A 20,309-nucleotide genomic window follows, 5' to 3' on the forward strand; every position below is an offset into this window, starting at 1 on the left:
TGTGTCCTTGAGCAAGACCTATAACTCTCCTTATTATTCTAGTTTATCTGCTTCACATAAAACAAGAAAATAGATTCCACTCCTTACTTTATTGCTGAGCAGATAATGAGAAGGGCATCATCTAGCTCTAAAGAGAATTGCTACAAAAGTCGTGACATTCATCCAAGCATAGAAAAATGGAATAATAATAATAGTATAATAGTAATACTCTATAATTTAAGCACAAGGCCAGCAATTCTGAAGGTTTGGGGTTAGTCAGTCACTACAATCAATCTCAGTACTTGGCAGGTACTTTACTTTATTGATCCTGGAAAGATGAGAAGCAAAGTTGACCTCAGCAGGATTTGAATTCAGAAATTCTATGAGGTCAACTTAGCTTTTCATCCTTCCAAGCTTGATGGTACCAATCAAATATGGGGCTGATATAATCAACTTAATCTCACTCCTAAATTTAGAAACATTATTGGAAGACAGCGAATTGGCCAAATTATTGGAGTATCAGACAAAATGTCCTGCAGTATTTGTTCTGGTTCTTTATGCTCTAAATTCAAATCTCATCTAGGCCAGCTTTGTCTTTCATCGTTCTATGGTTGATTTAGTTGATTAACCTCTTCTCCTAAATATCTAGGCATGTGTTTATGCTAGAAATGCTAATAATTCTCTTTAATATTTTACTTCAGCCTGTTCTTTTCTTTTTTCTTGTTTCCAGAATGTGGCTCCAGCACCAATGGGTCAGATAGCCAATAGCCAAACTCTGGTCATCTCCAACCCAACAACCCTTGTGGGATCTTCTCCACTTGGAGTGACTGCAACTGTGGTCACTCCAACAATTGCTCAAACTCCAGTCATGGCACCAAGCATTGCTCCACCAGTGTCGCCAAACATTACTCCATCCATTCCAACTCCTGTTGCTGCCCCTCCACCTGTACAGCCACCAACAATAAACCAGCAGCCACCTCCGTTAATGGGACAGATACGACCTCCTGTTGCAACAGTTGCACCTCCACCATGTGAGTGGCTTCATTCTTTGTAATCCTCACCTTATTTTTTTTCCTCTTTATATCAGATTAACCTCATTTATGATTTATTGTGTAAAAGGTCACAGGCACTAGCATTGCTTTGTGGTTAGATCTCTTCTCAACCACATTGTTTCAAGTACAGTCCCACTGGACTGCACTTTGGGTAACCAACAGCTTGAGAGTAAATTTGGTAGATGAGAATTTTACAAAGCTTGTGTGTGTGTGTGTGTGTGTGTAAATATATGTGTGTGTCTGTGTTTGAGTGAACATTTGCATTCTGCACCTCACCTGAAGATGGTCTGAGCTATAAGGGATGATGTCTGTTGACATTCCCTGTCAGCAGATGCTCTGCTCTGCTAGCTCTGCTCTTTCAAAAACTGGTGGAAATAAAAATTCTTTCCTTGCAAAACAAGGGTTGGTAACAGAAAGAGCATCTGGCTGTAAAACAGTGTCCTAATAATACATATTCACCTAACCCATTCTAGCATGGGAAAACAAATGTGAAATAAAATGAACATATAAATGATTTCTAAGGATCTAAGACTTCGTTAAATCTTCTGAGTATATTTTGTTTCTCTTATAAGCTATAGACTACACAATCAGCAACTATTATGTAAAAGCAAAAGAAGGCAACGGGCTGGCAGAATCATTAGCTCACTGGACAAAATGCTTAGTGGTATTTCTCCTGTCGCTACGTTGTGAGTTCAAATTCAGCCAAGGTCAACTTTTCAGGGTCGATAAAATAAGTACAAGTTGAACACTGGGTGGGGTGGTTGATGTAATCAACCCATCCCCTTTCCCAAAATTGTTGCCCTTGTGGCAAAATTTGAAACCATTATTTAAATAAAAATAAAAATGACAGCTTAAGAGATTTTATGGATATCAATAAGTTTTAAGTTGTCATGAGGACTGGACAAATTCTGTGGGTCCAACTTAACCCTTTAGCATTTAAACTGGCCATATCCAACCAAAATATTCTACCTGTTTTATGTTCAAACCAGCCAGAACTGGCCTCTCGCACCTACCCTATTCATTTGAAAAATAAGCAATCGCATCATTGAAATCTCAAAGCTGCAAGATAATGCATGATTGATTCAAAACAATGTGAAGAAATATTTCATTTGAGAGAGGGAGAGAGAGTTATCTGGAAGCTAAAGGGTTAAGGCTGTTCAACAGAAGGATCAACTAGTAGCTAGTGGATATGAAGTTGTCCGTTGTTTGGGACAGGAACTGGATGAAAAGATAATCACAATGAATGAATGATCTAGAAAATAGGATGTAAAAGAGAAGGGCTAAAACAGAAATGGGTGACATAAGAGGCTGACAGGAGGGCTGAGTGTAGTATGAGTGAAGTTGGGTGGTTTGTTTGAAAAGAGATGGGAGGAAGGTCATGTGATAAGGCTAACAGTGTAGTAGGAGTTGACCTGTGTTTGGCACACAGGTCACTGGAATGGATACAGAAACTGGAGTGGGCTTCATTTATGCTTAGTGGTTTGTTGGTTTACCTTGAGACACAAATTTCATGCTCAATGCTTTGCCCCTGAGTTATATGTTTGTTCAGGCACCTCCCGAATTTCTTTTTCATTGATGCTCCATCCACACACCACCTCTATCTTTTACAAACTAACCATCTCGCAGTGTGACCTCAAATTTTCTTCCTCTTATATAATTCATACAAAATTTTCGTTCCCTTTTTCAGTTGCTACATCTTCATTATTTCTGTTGCAAAAGCTCTGACTTCAAGAGTTAGTCCTACTAGTTACTCAACATTTTTCTCACTTGTAAATTTTCCTCAATCTGTCAGGGATGTACCCCCCCATCCCCCCGTGACTATGTTATAAACTGAACCACCATCCTACCATCAAACACATTCCTCTTCATTCTGCTAGTCTGTCACTCTTTATACCGTCCTCCATCACTTCAGCCTTCCCTTCTCCATTCTTACATTGTCACTATCTTCTCAGAAACTTTTGATGTAACATTCTAATCTATAGCTCCTTTATCTCCGTTGCTCCCACCTGGAACCTCTACCTGCTTCCACATCCACTGCAATTCTTCTCCCTTCACCTGTAATACTACAGCTCTGTCTGGTTCGGTGTCCAAATTTCTAAACACTTCTGTTTATTTAATTTACTGCATAGCATGCTATCATTGTAGTACTTTGTATGTTAGTTAGTTAAGTTAGTTAATTTTGGCTCAAAAGCAAATAGCAAGGCCATGTAGGGGGACATGGAGTTAAGTACAGGGTGGTGTTCATGTAAAGAGTTCAGGCCACTTGAGGTCAAGGGAGACTTTGAACAAAGCGGTCGTCGGCATCTTCACCATCTTGTCTGGCAGCTTGTTCCACAGATCCGCAGCCCGGACGGAGAAAGCTCCTCTCCTTCGATTGAGATGAAATCGGAAAGACCAGTTTATATCTGAATGATTGTTTTCAGGAACACCTACTGGATGTCTTCTATAACCTCCCTGGTTTCTTAAAACTCATGACTTACACATTAGCTACGCTGGCCACTCTACACAGCACTACTGTCTTTGATGTTTACCAATACCATGGTCCAAAAACCAGTTGCCAAGTCAATGAATAAAGTTCATTCTCTAAGAGATTTTGATCCCTACTACTGTGAACACTTGCCTCCAATAACTTCAGTTTATCCACCTTAATCCCCCTCAAATACTGCCTTTCTTTGCCTTGCGTATTTATCTGTTTTGGGTTTTTTTTATGTGTGCCTGTTGCTAGTTAACCCACCTTACATTACTAGAGTGGCTGCTTAGCCTTTCTCTCATCAACCCTCATACCAGTCATCTCTCTCTAAATCACTCATATCACACTTTGCTGTCCTGTCAGCCGCTCACATCTATCACCAATCTTTTAGGTTTCCTTTCTCTCAACTTCACATTCCACTCACTTCATTTACTGTAATTATCTACTCGACTACTTCCTGTGTCTACATTCAACCCTTTTTTCACTCTTTTTCCAGTTCCACCAGTCATTAGTTAATCATACAGTCAAAAGATCTCAGTCCAAAATTTCCAATAAGTTCATTCCTCATAGTAACTAAACTTACTGATACTCAAAAACACTGCTGGTTTTACCAATTACATTGTTGCCAGTATAGACTCTCACCAGGTTCTTCGGATTCCATACTTTACCCTATTCTGTAAAAAGCATGACCGCTTGCTTGAATAATAGTACCACTCCTACTTGGCTAATTTAGCGGCTACTTATAGGAAGAACATTTAAATGTATAAACAAATGATTCAAGTTGTTTGCAAATATTCAAATTTATAAAAAACCATCCCTTCTGTCCTATAAATGAGAAATGAACAGGAAATTTTGAAATTGTACTTGTCTAGCAATTGAGGGGGTGCTTTTCTTGATGAGATTGAACAATGCATTTCCTGCAGACATGCTAAGAAAATTATTACTAAAAAAAACATACTTGAAAAAACAAAATAGAGATAAAATTATCAAGTGAGCCAACTCAAATATTTCCTTTTTTACTCTGAGTGAAGACCTCTTAATCTTTTAGCATTCATATTACTATGTCAAATGTAATTGTTTTGAATTAACCATGCATTAATTAGCATTTAAACCAGCCATATCTAGCCAAAATATTCTAACTGTTTTATGTTCAAACTGGCCAGATCTGGCCTCTTACACCTACCCTGCAATGTCATTTTAACCCTTTCGCTACCAACCTGGCTGAAACTGGCTCTGGCTCTAAGTACAAATGTCTAATTTTCATAAGTTTTGGATTAAAATCTTCTACCAAACTTAGACACAATTTATGTTCCTAACACTAGTTGAATGATCACTAAGTTATTTTACTAAATTCTTGGTTATATTTTAAATTAATTGAAACAAACACAGAGTATCTCAAAATAAATACAGTAATGAAAGGGTTAAAGATAAACAATTGCATCATTGAAATCTTGAAGCTATAAAATTATGCATGATTAATTCAAAACAATGTGAATAAATAAGCAATACATTTGACAGAATAATGTGACTGCTAAAGGGTTAGTTATCTTAACTTTGAGATTCCGATGGTGTGATCAATTAGTTTTAGAATGACATTTTAGGATAGATGTGAGATGCTGGATCTGGCCAGTTTGAACATAAAACAAGTAGAATATTTAAGTTGAATGTGGCTGGTTTAAACGAAGGGTTAATCGTAAGTTCTTTAGTTTAACTTGCTGCATGATGTTTCACTCAAACCTTCTGGAAATGTTACTTGCAGTAAACTGTTAGCCTGCCCAGGACCCAATTTGTCTCGCATCTTATTTTTGCTTTATGATACAAATCCTGGAGACAAACAATAATGCTTGTCCTAGGAACTTACACTGGAGTAAACAGATTAGTGCATTTGATAATTTGAAATGTCTATTTTATGGTTGAGTGGCTTTCATAATACTAACTACTGAACTGTGATGAAATACCGAGAACATTAAAAGCTATTAGGATATTATTACAACCTTGTGTAAGAGCACTAAGAGCAATATTATCGGTAGTATTTGAAGCCAGATCTGTAATACTGGCTTTGCAAAAGTGTTTGTTTTTCTGTTTATTTAAACAATTGTTTTTGTTTAGTTTAAAAATTTTTTCTTATTGCAAACCAATTGTGTATAGCATTAGTTTGTTGACTATGGGTGTGTCAATTTGTTTATTGAACATAACGATTAAGTGGAAAATTGAATAATTGTCTTTTCTGTATTGGTGTGGCTTTATTAACATATAAAAACATAACGGACTCCTGCTAATTTGGTAATAATGTATATTTAAATATGTACACATAATATAAGTATAGCTATATACACACACACACCCTTTTTTTTTTATTAAGCACACTAATATATATATATACGAACTTTTATATGTCAAATAATTTAGACACATTCAGTAGCTATATGCTAACATATTGAGGTGAAAATGTTGCTGTACATTTAAATATTCTTGACCATGAGACCTATGTGGTTGTTCAAACTGCAAGAAAAAGGAGCCATTTCTCCCTCAAATCATATTCTGCCTTCGTAAATAAGGAAAGGACATATTATCAGGTCATCCCATCAGTTTTGTCCGAATTTTGAATAGAGAAAACAAGTGATCAAATATTATATTTGATTGAAATTTAATCATCAATGTACTTTCCCTGATTATCTATGACTTCCTTCCATCTATTTATAAGCTTTTTGATCCCATCAATGTAAAACCCTTTTGGTTTGAAAGCAAAGAACTCTGAAATGTCAGTTTCGACCTCCTCCTGGCTTGCAAAAGTTATGCCCCCCAAATGATTCTATAAACTACGAAACAAATGGTAGTCTGAAGGAGCAAGGTCGGGAGAATAAGGTGGATGAGGAATTTTTTCCCAGCCAAGCTCTTCGATCTTCTGTGATGTGATCTTTGCAGTGTATGATTGCGCATTGTCCTGATGAAACATCACTCCTTTTCAATTCACTAAAGCGGGTTTTTTTTCTTCAAAGCTTAGTTCAAATACCCTAATTGCTGACAGTAGACTTGAGCATTGATTGTTGCATTAGGTGGTAACAATTTAAAGTGAATTACTCCTTTGCAATCCTACAAGATAGAGAGAAGAACCTTTTTCCCATGAAGTTCCCTTCCCTTTTACCAAGCCACTGTTTACGCTGTTTAACATTTCGATAGAAGATCCATTTTTAGTGGCTATGTCAGATGGTATTTTGATGAACTGTTTAAGGATGATGAAAAGGAGCATTGTCGGGTCTGGTGACATAGTTACTTTGAAGTTAATGGAGCTGTTATCACACTTAGCATATATGTATACATTGTAATGAAGTTGATGTAGTTGTTGAGTGTGTGCAATGTGAATAGGCTGTGGGAGTATTGCATGTGAATCCAAAACAAGATTGAGATCCTTTTAGCAAGTAACCAAGAGAGCTTACTGGTGTGTGATGCACAAAGGTGTCTCTTGCAGAGAATACGTTTGCTTCATGAATGGTTGTCTTGCAGAACTTTAGGTAATGAATAAAAGCCACTTAGAAGAGAAGAGGTGTGTGACTTCTTTTCCAAGTTTTATAGGCCAGAATATTTCGTTTACTGTAATACTGTTACATGTGAACTACATGGTGTTATGGTTTTTGATGATGTGAAAGGATATGCCTAAGAAGAGGTTTAGATCACTTGCTTGGCCCTGAAGCACATTTTCTGTTGAGGATAACTTGTCACTCGTTAACATGCTACAAATACTTGCACTAAATTGCTATATCCTCCTCCTAACTCTTCTGTAGCTAATCCTTTGAACTAAAAAGTTGTATACCACCACCATCCAACTCATCTACCTTTTCTCTCATCATCCTGCCCTCAAAACTGAGCTTTCATTACACTTATCATCCTTATTGAAATTCAAGTTGGTCATCTATTCCATGAACTTTGCCAGTACTGCACGAAGGCCTGCAAAGGCCTTGGGTACTGGCTCTCTTCTTGAAATATTATAATAATAATAATAATAATAATAATAATAATAATAATAATAATAATAACCAGGTAACCAGAATGTGGAATCTAAAAACAGAAACAATTCCTATCATAGTAGGTGCATTAGGCATGATAAAAAAATATTCAGACAAATACATAACAAAAACACCAGGACTTACAAACACATATAACATACAGAAAATTGCACTACTAGGCACTGCACACATCCTACGCAGAACACTTTCCATACAATAACCATCAGAGCATCACAACAAATCACAGCACATACCCAAGGCACACAGAGCTGCGCTCGGTAGTGAAGTGAAAGCACGCTATAAAAATAAAACTACTGAATAATAATAATAATAGTAATAATAATAATAATGATAATAACACTAATTTCAATCAAGCTCAATAAAATATGTATTAACTAATAAATTATGTAACATACTAAAATTGAGTTACTCAACCTTCTCTCTGCCCAGTTTTATCCCTCATCAGAAACAAACCTGCTACTCTGCTGATAGGGAAAGGATGTTAAAGGCAGTTGGAAAATTTGTTTCTTTTCTTTTTAGAAATATTTTCTCACAAAACATGAACTCCCTTTTCACTCTGTAGTTTTAATTTGTACAAAACACCAATGATCTCTTTAAATTTTAATGATGTATTATTAATTTTTCCACGCTCTTTTTTTTTCTTTTTTCTTTTTTTTTTTTTTTTAAACATTTAGCTCTAATTCAGCAGAGTGGTACAATACGGGTCCCTATGTCAGCTCGGCGTGGCCCAATGGGAATGAGATTTGATCGTGATAGAGAGCGAGAACAAAGAGATAAAGACAGGGAGATGCGTGAGAGGGAGAGGCGAGAGCAGAGGCGGGACAAGTCACTGAACAAACGACCACGGTCTCCGAACAATCATCGTTCCCATTCACCATCTCAGAGAGCTCGCAGTCCAAAGAGGAGACGGAACCCACGGGTTGTACCCCGATATGTTGTTCAGATACCGAAGTTATCATTAGAAACGTAAGGACTGCTTGATGCATTTCTAAAAGATGTTTTATTTTGTCATTGAATAACTCTGCTCAGCTCTTCAGCTTATGTTACTGTAGTGGCCAATCAAAATTTATGATCCATGAGCTGAGCATGATATATATTGAGCTGAGCATGATATATATTGAGCTGAGCATGATATATATATGGTACTGTGGAATCTTATTCAATTGCCTTTGGAATTGTGATCCCTCATGTTTATTATATTATTGTTCTGCTTCTGAAAATTTGCATTAGTAGTGGATAAATTGAATTCAAAACTTATTGATATTGTTACTGTATTGATATTGTTATTGGCGTTAGGAAGGGCATCCAGCTGTAGAAACACTGCCAGATCTGACTGGCCTGGTGCAGCCTTCGGGCTTCCCAGACCCCAGTTGAACTGTCCAACCCATGCTAGCATGGAAAGCGGACGTTAAACGATGATGATGATGATGATACGTTTCTACTTCATTTATTATACTGCCATCATTTTATATTGTTGTTGAACATCATTGATCTGCTCAGCTTGAGCAGACCTATCTCTGTCATGGTGATAAATAATCAATGTGTTTTTGTTTTTTTTTGGTTATCTTTAGCATTTTTTGCCCGACATATAAGTATTACATTTGAAGTAAGGGAACCTTTATGTGGTTTGCTCAAACAACTACAGCTAGCAGCTATGTCCTTCTCAAACCACACCCCAGTTTTCAAAAGGAACACATTAAATAATGTTGTTTTGAAGTCTAGTATTCATGAATAGACAGTATGGTCATGGCTGGAATGCCTTTGATCATAGGTCTGTGTGATCAGTACCAACTAGGAATTAGACAACATATACTATCATTTTGTTACTTTATTTCTATTAAAATACACTGCTTTTGGTTCAAGTAATGAATAGACAGTATGGTCATGGCTGGAATGCCTTTGATCATAGGTCTGTGTGATCAGTACCAACTAGGAATTAGACAACATATACTATCATTTTGTTACTTTATTTCTATTAAAATACACTGCTTTTGGTTCAAGTAATGAATAGACAGTATGGTCATGGCTGGAATGCCTTTGATCATAGGTCTGCGTGATCAGTACCAACTAGGAATTAGACAACATATACTATCATTTTGTTACTTTATTTCTATTAAAATACACTACTTTTGGTTCAAGTAAAATTTGAAAATAACAGAAATTAGCAAAATAATTTTTGTCGTTATTTTGCTAGTGTTTAGAACAGAAATTAACATGGAATTTTGATAGAAGATTTTAATTTAGACCAGTTTTAAATGAGAAGTTTGTATCACAGAGCTAGGAACAGTCTCAAATAGGTTGGTATCAAAAGGGTTAATCCTTTAGTTATGCTAATTTATGTTTGAGCTTATCACCTATATCTTTGGAGAAAAAAGTTATCAAATTTGTTATTTTTCATAATTTTTGAAAATGGCATGACAAGCAGAATTGCTTATTGATACCATCCTGATGACCCCTGTACTTAAGAGATTGAATATATAGTATTTATTTTCCAGAAAGATTGTTATGTTGTACCTTTAAAATGTTTAGCTTGTTTCACCATCCATATACTAATAGTAATGTATTTTTCTTTGTCTTTGTAGGAAAGAAGCTAATGTCATGGTCCTCAAATCCCGTTATAGTAACCTCTACATCCCTAGTGACTTTTTCCAAGCAAATTTCACATGGACTTCAGCTTTTCCTTTATATCGTCCATTCCAGCTGGGCACTGATTGTACTTTTCATGTGATGCCTAAAGACACTGAGCCTGTCAGTCTTAATGGCACTGAGTGTAGCGTACCAGCACTGGAACCTTCTGATGCTGACCATTTATACAGTGCTAAAGTAAAATATTTTTGTTTCTTCCTAGATCTTTTAGCATTAAGATTTTAAAGATTACTGTTTTGATATTATGTGTGTGTTATATATTTATCATCATTTTCATTTGACGTTCCTTTTTTCATGCTGGTGGGATCTGGATGATTTGACAGTGGGCTGCACCAGATTATATGCCTACTTTAGCATGGTTTCTACAGCTGGATGCCCTTCTTAATGGCAACTACTTGACAGTGTACTGGATGCTCTTTATGTGGAACCAGCACTGGTGAGGTCACCAAGTACCAGCAAATTAAAACCCCACCCTCAACTGAGGGTATAAAGGAAGGGATAAGACACTATGATAAAGGGACAAGGAGCAGGTGCAGTCTTATAATATCATATTTATATGTATATCAAAATCGTAATCTATCGACATCAATGGAATTTGTAGCTGTGATACCAGTGCCGGTGGCACGTAAGAGAACCATCCGAACGTGACCGTAGCCAGCACCGCCCGACTGGCCTCCATGCCGGTGGCACGTAAAAAGCACCCACTACACTCACGGAGTGGTTGGCGTTAGGAAGGGCATCCAGCTATAGAAACACTGCCAGATCAGACTGGGCCTGGTGCAGCCTTCTGGCTTCCCAGACCCCAGTTGAACCGTCCAACCCATGCCAGCATGGAAAGCGGACGTTAAATGATGATGATGATATAGGCACAGGTATAGTTGTGTAGTTAAAAGTTTGCTTTGCAATCATGTTATCTCAAGCTCAGTTGAACTGTGCAGCATCTTCAGCAAGGGTTTCTGCTGGAATCCTGGACTAACCAGTGTCTTATGAGTTGGAACATTTCTTAAAATAAGTTCCAAAATGGTTGAAATAATTGGCTATGCACTTTCCTTACAAATTTGTAGCATTGTATTAGTGCATTAAAATCATTGCTATTGTTACATTGAGAAGTAATACAAGGTTAGTAGAATTACTTGAGAAACAGACTGAAATTGTCTTGCAGCAATTAATTATATCTCTTTAAATTCTGAGTTCAAATTCCATCAAGGCGTAGTTTGTCTTTCATTTTTCTGTAGCCAAAAAATTTAAAATGCCTGTCAACTACTGGTATTTTATCAACTGTGTTGATTATACCCCTTCTCCAAAATGTAGCCTTGAAATTGCTATTAGTTATGTCCCTTTATGCTCTGAGTTCACATGCCATCGAGTTTGATGATGCCTTTCATCCTTCCAGAGTTGATAAAATAATTAGAATCAAGTCCTGGGGATTGATTAAATCAGTTCTACCCTCTCCCAAAATTGTGCCTTGGTTAGAAATATTATTATATGCACCATTTCTTCTTTGTGGCTTTTTTTTTGTTCACTTTTCTTTGTGTTTTGTATCCTCAGTATTATATATGTACTTTTGGCTGTCATCCTCTCTAGCTGCTTTCTGTCCCCTCTTTTACCCTTTTCTTATGGATGGTAGTGGAACTGAGAACTGTATACAATAAGCTTAGTAGAATCATTAGCACATTGGACAAAATACTTAGCATTTCTTCTGTCTTTACATTGTTCAAATTCTGCTGAAGTCACCTTTGCCTATCATTTTTTTGAAGGGATCAATAAAATAAGTATCAATTGAGCACTGGGGAGGGGAACGGGGTCAATGTAATTGGCCAGCCTCCTCTCCCAAAATTGTTATTGTAGAAAGAATTATTATTTGGTAGGAATTGTATTCAGTGTCATTGAACTGTTCACTACACATCTCTTCATATTCTGTGCTTTTTTAATTTAGTTTTTATACATAACCAAAGGAGGAAGTTCTGTTTCCACAGCTCCTATTAAGGGCCTTCAAGGTTAGGGAAAGGTAGTGAGGGAGCTTTCTTCAGACAGGAAATCTAGTTCGGTATGAACTTAACTTAAGGCACTAAGGGCCAAGTGCTTGTTTAAAGTGAGTGATGGTTTAGGTCTATCACCCAAAAACATCTCATCTGACAGACCACCTCTTAATTTCTACGTATCGAATTTCACTCACAAGGTTTTGATCAGCTCAAGGCTATGGGGGAAGACACTTGCCCATGGTACCAATCTGTGGGATTGAATCTGAAACCACATAGTTGTGAAGTGAACTTAACCTCACAACCACACCTACAGTTGGCTTTGCTTCATTTACTTTGGTCTCTTGTTTAAGAAAAGCTTGATTATCACACAGTGTTTAAGCAAATATTGTGGAAAAGAGATGGTTAAAAGATTATGTTTCATAACTTTATTGCCCTTTTAGCATATTGGCTACATTCCAACTCCATTAAATTATCTCTGTTTTAGCTATGGGCATCATGTTTTCATTTTGGGGTATACTTTCTTAAAACTTAATACTCATGATGCTAATTTAAAGACAATGGAGAATCTGGAAGCTACATGGAGCAAGTCAAATAACCATGCAGAGGTTTCTGTACTGGCTTTGATTTTTAACATGGTAAATTTCCTGGGTCTTTAATGTTAACTTATGTTTGATTTCTTCTGAACAAGGTATGTGCTCTACTAGCACCCTAGTTTGTCTGAAGGCAGTTATCAAGGCTCTCACTATTTCATTGTTCTGTGGCTAGTGAAGAGAAAAGTATTTAAAAGTTTGTATTTGTAAAAAATATTTGCCCTGAAAAAAAAAATAAAGGAGCCTATAATCCTACAACTGTACCTCTATACAATCATTCAAACTGTCAGAAACAGCAGCCAAATTTTCCTCAAAATTGTCCTAGATACACTGTAACTAGACCGAATACATTTTTCTTTTTTTTTTAGTGAGGAGTGAAGGCAGTACCCATAACCCTTTACAGGAGCTCTGTGACTGGTGGGAAAGAGTGAGGAAAATATCTTCAAACCAGAGACCTAGCTTGAATGCTTGCAACAGAGTAGACTCTACTAAAGGACCCCAAGGCACTGGGTGGTAGTGTTAAACTTGGCAAAGGATTAAGACTATAACGCTTGTAGGCTGTGGTGAAATTTGAACTCAGGATCCAGAGTTAGAACAAATACCACAAGGCATTCACTCTAACATTCTAGCAGTTCTGCCAATTCATTGCCCCGGTACTATTTTATTGTCATCTCTGAAAAGATGAAGGGTAATGTTGACCTCAGTGGAATTTGAACTCAGTGCTGAGAGTTGGAACAAATACTGTGAGGCATTCCATCTGATGCTGTTCCAACTCTGCCAACGAGTTGCTGTAGTTGGAATTCTTTTGGTTCATAGATTTTCTCAGTCAGGGTTGACTTGGTGGCTAAGCAACTATAACAACAATTCATGCAGATGTAGTAAAATCGATGTAACAGCAACTCTTGTTGTAAAAGTAATTCTTATTGATTGAAACTGTTCATTCCAGGTGATGTTACTGTCAAGTCCGAAATTAGAAGACATCTTCTCAAAGTGCTGTGGGTCAGCTGATGATAGTCCAGACAATTCCCGCAATGAACAGATCAATTACCAACACCCAACCCGTCTGATTCAGTTTCTTGTCGGGTTGAAGGGCAAAAATGAACCCATGTCTATAGGTGGGCCTTGGTCTCCATCGCTAGATGGTCCAAATCCAGCTGAGGACCCAAAAGTACTAATCAAGACTGCTATCCGTTGTACTCGTGCCCTAACTAACATAGATCTCAGTATGTGCACACAGTGGTAAGTATTAGAATATTATTTTCAGTGTTTTAACTGTTGTGTTTGCTTTTGTTTTCCTTATTTTTCAGGAACTGTTCAGTTATTTTCCAGATGAACTCGGAAATTCTTGGGATTTGGACACCAGACTGCAGAAACACAAACAAATCAAGTTTATTATTATTATTATTTATTTATTTATTTTCCTTTTTGATTCCTTTAACGTTTTCAAGATTTTTTTTTTCTTCTTCTTTTGCATTTATCCTCTTGCAGGTAACTTGATTCTTGTTCCCTGATTTTGTCAATTCTAATTTTAGTTTGACTTCTTGTCTACAAATTAAACTCTAAATTTGATTCAAATATGTTTGTGTCTACTTGTGCACACACAAGCATCTCATTTCTTCTCTTGTATATGCACCCAAGTTGCTTTGTGTCTGTACAAAAAGCCACAAACCATTTGATATTGTGTTTGGTACTGTTGTGACAGTGAAGGTGGTGCAGATGCTAGAGAGCTAAATTTTTATGCTTTTTGACCTGTTACTTTACATTTCTGGGTAACTCAAATAAATAGTCACATTGTACAGAAAAGGGCTTAAATTGTTTTTCCATGCTAGAGGAAAGATTACCATTGGGTTGGCTTTGCCTTTTATTCTTCATGGGCCAATAAAATGAAGTACTTGTCAAATACCAAAGTTAATGTAATTGAGTATAAATTCACTCAAAATTTCTCAGTTTATGCCTGTTATAAGTTATTAAATTGTATCAAGACAAACTTTACTTTTCATCTCTTTGGAAATTGATGAAATATCACTCAAATAACTGGTCCCTCCCCATAAATCTATAGTTTTTTGTCTTTGCTAGAAATCATCATTATTATTATTATGAAAGTAAACAAGGTGGTTAGCTGGCAAAACCATTAGTGTGCCAGGCGAAATGCTTAGCAGCATTTTGTCCATTTTTGTGTTCTGAGTTCAAATTCAGTCAGGATGAAAGTACCAGTTGAGCTCTGGTGCCAATGTTATCGATTTAACTCCTCTCTGAAATTGCTGGCCTTGTGCCAAAATTTGAAATACTTGTTATGAAAATAGATTTATCCTGGCAAGCTTGTTCTGCATCCCATTTGAGCTGTTCCACTTTCCTCGTAATGCTAATGGATTGAGAATAAAATAAATGTCGTGCATAAGTTTATTGTCTTTAATATGTCTATCTGGTTATATGTATTCACTGCATCCTATTAGACAGTGGATGCAGCATGGCCAAATGGTTAAGAAGTTTGTTTTCACAACCATGTTTTCACAATCATAAGGTAGGTCTCTGGGATTGATCCCACTGTGAAACATCTTAGGGCAAGTGTTTTCTGATGTTGTTTCAGGACAACCCAAGCCTTGTGAGTGAGACTGAGTACACAGATGGACTATACCTGTAATTCAAAGGTACACCCTTCTCTCTCTCTCTCTCTCCCTCTCTCTCTCTCTCTCACACACACACACATGCACACACATTGTGTCAAGCTGATTCTGTCTGAGAATTACATAAGGGGTATATGTGTCTATGGAATGCTCAACTTGCACAAAAATTCAATGAGTAGGCAATTTGGTTGATCTGGTTCAGCAATTGAATCCTTATCATCTAAGCTAACACAAATCTATTTACTCTTTTACTTGTTTCAGTCATTTGACTGCGGCCATGCTGGAGCACCGCCTTTAATCGAGCAACTCGACCCCGGGACTTATTCTTTTGTAAGCCTAGTACTTATTCTATCGGTCCCTTTTGCCGAACCGCTAAGTAACGGGGACATAAACACACCAGCATCGGCTGTCAAGCAATGCTAGGGGGACAGACACAGACACACACACGCATACATATATATACATATATACGACAGGCTTCTTTCAGTTTCTGTCTACCAAATCCACTCACAAGGCTTTGGTCGGCCCGAGCCTATAGTAGAAGACACTTGCCCAAGGTGCCACGCAGTGGGACTGAACCCGGAACCATGTGGCTGGTAAACAAGCTACTTACCACACAGCCACGCCTGCGCCTATATACTGTATACAGAGACAAAATTTCTGAACAGATACATATGATAAACTACCAGCTTGTGGGTTGCATGTTCATATATACTGCAAGTATTTTGTTGCAATGCAGGCATTTGATGCTGCATTCCACAATTCTCCTAGCTGTCATGAATAAATATCAGTTGGGTTTTTTTTTTTTGTGTGTGTGGGTGTGGAGAATCACTGGAATTTATTCCTAGATATGGGATACATCTGGCTACAAATGCTCAGGTAATTGTCTGTATTAGTGTATAGGATAGATATTGTTCTGTTTGTATTGTTTTGTAATTGTTAGTCACTTTGTTGCCATTGTGACAAAATAATGAAATTATTATTATTAATGTTATTACTATTATTATTAATATTGTTATTGTTTCTATTGTCAGTGTTGTTTGCTTTTAAAATAATTTCCATGTTTTGATGTTCATATGGAATGTTGTCAAACAATTTGAAAAAATTAATACCACTAAATTATTTTTTCTTATTAATGTTGTTGATTTACTATATATATATATATATATATATATATATATATACATATATATGTATAGCAATGGCTGTTGTTTGAACAGTCAGATATTCAAAGTTCTCGTCCATCTTTTTAGCAAAATCTTCTTTTTTCATTAACACCTTCCTAACAGGTATCGATTCGCAGAGATACGGTACATTCGTCCTGAGGAGATGCACAAGGGGCGACTGGTGCCTGCTCGTGTTGAAACTGTCGTGCTTTTCTTGCCAGATGTCTGGAGCATTCGTCCAACGTGCCTGGAGTGGGAGTCATTGAGGGCTGCCTATAAAAGTCACCTGCAGAAGAAGCTAGCAGGAAGCAGTAGCAGCAGCGTCAACAGCAGCGGTGGCACTGCCACTGATTCCAAGGATGACACAACTACTCAGGCACTCAACCCTTCTAATCTTTTTTCTCTTTTCTTTCATGCTTTTTCTTTTAAATGTTTAGTTTAACAACTACAAATATATATATATATCTGTATACGCATACATATATATATCTTCCCCTTGAATTAACAACTACTTCAGGATATATCAAACTGATACAATTTGCCCAGGAAGATTGCTACAGTCCTGTACTTTTCTGTTTCAACTTTCATATCATCCACATATCAATGTAATATATCAATACTAGCAAAAGCAAGTCTATTAATATAGACTGAAAATTATGTAAGTCTTGTTCAATGTGCATTTTCTATGTTAGCATTGGTTAGGTGAAAAATTGAGGTAAGATTGCATTACCAAATGCTCTTCCTCTCACCAACCATTACTTATTTTTCAATTAAGGAAATTTTTGTTCAAGAGGTCTGCACAGAGTAACTGAGGATGATACCAGCAAAGAACATCGACGTTCATGCATATAAGATATGAGCACATGCACACATATGTATGACAGGTTCTTGCAATTTCTATCTACAAAAGTCAGTCACAAGGCATTAGTCAAACCATGGTTATAGTAACAGACACTTAACCCAGGTGCTATGTGGTGGAACTGACCCTGAAATCACTTAACTGTGCCTATAATTGAAAATTTATAAGTATCACTTATAAAAAAAGGAATTAAAATGTTTAAATTTATTTTCCTCAGTGGGGCCAAAAGAGTGTCCAGCCATAAAACACTACTTTAAAATGTCCCATCTGACCCATGCCAACAAAGAAAAAGTAAGTGTAAAGATGATGATGATGATGATGATAAAAGACCTACATAGTATTAGTTGCTTTGGTTGTGTTCTTAACTGCTGTCTTCGTTATTCTGGTTTTTAGCAGTTTTTAGAAACTTGCATGTACTCTGTTGACACAGTCAGGTCTTTAATATCAAATATGGTCTTGTTTTAATAAAACAATTCACATTATTCATGGCCATGAACACATTCTCCAAGTATAATTCAAATGTCCAAATTTTGGATGAGCATTCTTCTCTTGATATGAAAATATACGGTATCAAGTAATAAAGAAAACAGATAAGCTTAGCTTTAAGCTTCCCTACTTAGTTTCTTGTTTCTTCAGAGTTTCTGTATTTATTTATTTATGTTATCCCAGGTTGAAGAAAAGATGTATGTATGTATGTATGTATATGTTCCCTCCAGGCTGGATTATAGAGGTTTCAGTTGTGCTCCTTTTTTACTTGTATTTATATTTTTAATGGCAAAGTAAGAGGAGGAATGATAATGCCTATGAGGTTTTTTTCCATGGCCTTTATATACTGATAGGAGGTAGTTATCTTCAGGCAAGAGACTTCGTTCATATACTTGCTACAGAATGGACTCCACTTGAGGCACTCAGTCGCCAGGTGTTGATGTTAAACTTTTCCTTTCATCCTTTCGGGGTCGATAAATTAAGTACCAGTTACGCACAGGGGTCGATGTAATCGACTTAATACCTATGTCTGTCCTTGTTTGTCCCCTCTGTCTTTAGCCCCTTGTGGGTAATAAAGAAATAGGTGTTGATGTTAAACCAGGCACAGGATTGAGTCTATCACTGAAATTTCTCATCAGACAAGTTTTAGATTAACCTGCTAGCATTCAGATTACTCTGTGAAATGTAATGCTTATCTATTCACAATGGTTTAAATTAATTATGCATATTTTCTTCTGGCTTTAAGAATGATATTGTAGGGTAGGTGCAAGAGGCCAGATCTGTCTAGTTTGAACATAAAACAGGTGGAATATTTGGGCTGGATATGGCCAGATTAAATGCTTTTGGATTAAAGAATAAATAAACCAGGGTTTTGGAATAAATATATGTTCAGACTTTGATGAAATAGGAAAAGGAAAACAATAGGTGATTGGTGCTGAAATAACTACTGATATTATCATTTTTGTCTATTTTCCTATCCTGTAAGATCCCACTCTATGGTGACTGGGGGAGGGGTAGTTTTAGTTTGTTATCAGTGTTCAGATTTGATGCATTTTGAAATGTCTATTAATCCTTTAGCGCTCAGATTACTCTGTCAAATGTAATGCTTATTTATTAACATTTTTTTAAACTAATCATATATTATCTTATAGCTTTGAGAGCTATAAAGATGTAATTGCTTTCTTTAGAATCACATTGCAGAACAAGTGTGAGAGGCTGAATCTGCCCAGTTTAAACATAAAACAGGTAGAATATTTGGGCCAAATATGGCCAGTTTAAATGCTAAAGGGTTCAAATCTCTTTTCTTCTCTAGAAATCTATACACATATGCCGATGTCAATAATTAATGTTACCTAAACATTTCTATTTTCAAACAATGGGATTAATGTAAGTGTTATACGTGAAATGGATGAATGGACAAGTAATTGGATCACCAGCTCATATCTTGGGAGTAATATCCTTTCAAAGGAGGCATTTTGTTATGCCTCTAAGCGGGATATTTTATATGGCCAGCTCTCAGTTCCTTCAAGCTACACAAAATAGCTGCCAGAATTTTGCACTATCTTAAAGGCCTTTGTTTTATTTAGTTTACACTATGGCAAATGAAGTTTAGCACATTCTTATGTATTCTTGGGCTTTGTGAAAGTATTCACTTTTTAGAAGTTGGTATATGGAATCTAATGCTACTTGAAATTTAACAGCGAAATTGCAATGATTAGAGCTATTATTTTCTTGGACGTTATTCTTCACTTTACTCACTTGTCAAAACATTAATAGGTGAGTCTTAATGCTTCTAACAATTTTTAATTAGAATAAACTCATTCCTTAAACATCATATGTTAGTGTTTTTCAGTTTTGTTTATTTGCATTTTACTTTTTTTTTATCTTATCTTTTTTTCATTGTGTGTCATGCCTTACAGTTGGTAAAATTGACAAGTTGTAGACATATACTTGAACTGAAAAGAGTTTAGTCTTTTGAGAGAAATAAATTCAATAGGAAAGAAATAGTCCATTTATGCAAGTAGTCAGGCCATCATACTTCATTTGCATAAATTTGTAAGGCTGTCCTCAAATCTTTGCATGGGCTTGGAAAAGTCATTATGTAAACAATCCTGTATATCAAAGATGACTTGAAATCTGATTAACAAACCTTTAACCTTTCGTTACCAACCCGACTGAATCTGGCTCTGGCTCTGTAGTACAAATGTCTTGTTTTCATAAGTTTTAAATTAAAATCTTCCACCATACCTTAGTCACAGTTTATGTTCCTAACACTAGCTTAATGATAACTAAGTTATTTTACTAAATCCTTTGTTATATTTATAATTAATTCAAAGAAACACAGAACATCTCAAAATAAATACGGTAACAAAAGGGTTAAATGTTGTCTGATACAGCGTAAGGGAAAATGATAATGTGCATTATATGTTT

At 36.3% G+C, this 20,309-nt stretch overlaps 1 protein-coding gene across 3 annotated transcripts in view; it reads left to right on the plus strand.

The window, feature by feature from the left end:
* LOC115211577 (cell division cycle and apoptosis regulator protein 1) overlaps positions 1 to 20,309 on the plus strand; it is a 137,889-nt gene that overhangs the window by 88,362 nt on the left and 29,218 nt on the right. For all 3 annotated transcript variants that reach the window (XM_029780129.2, XM_029780128.2, XM_029780130.2), the window contains 5 exons: positions 710 to 1,010; positions 8,201 to 8,492; positions 10,109 to 10,349; positions 13,691 to 13,983; positions 16,658 to 16,910. In XM_029780129.2, the coding sequence (XP_029635989.1) occupies positions 710 to 1,010; positions 8,201 to 8,492; positions 10,109 to 10,349; positions 13,691 to 13,983; positions 16,658 to 16,910 (1,380 nt within the window). The remainder of the gene's footprint in view (positions 1 to 709; positions 1,011 to 8,200; positions 8,493 to 10,108; positions 10,350 to 13,690; positions 13,984 to 16,657; positions 16,911 to 20,309) is intronic.

The sequence above is a fragment of the Octopus sinensis genome, linkage group LG5 (genome assembly GCF_006345805.1).
Source record: "Octopus sinensis linkage group LG5, ASM634580v1, whole genome shotgun sequence".
In the NCBI taxonomy this organism is placed as follows: domain Eukaryota; kingdom Metazoa; phylum Mollusca; class Cephalopoda; order Octopoda; family Octopodidae; genus Octopus; species Octopus sinensis.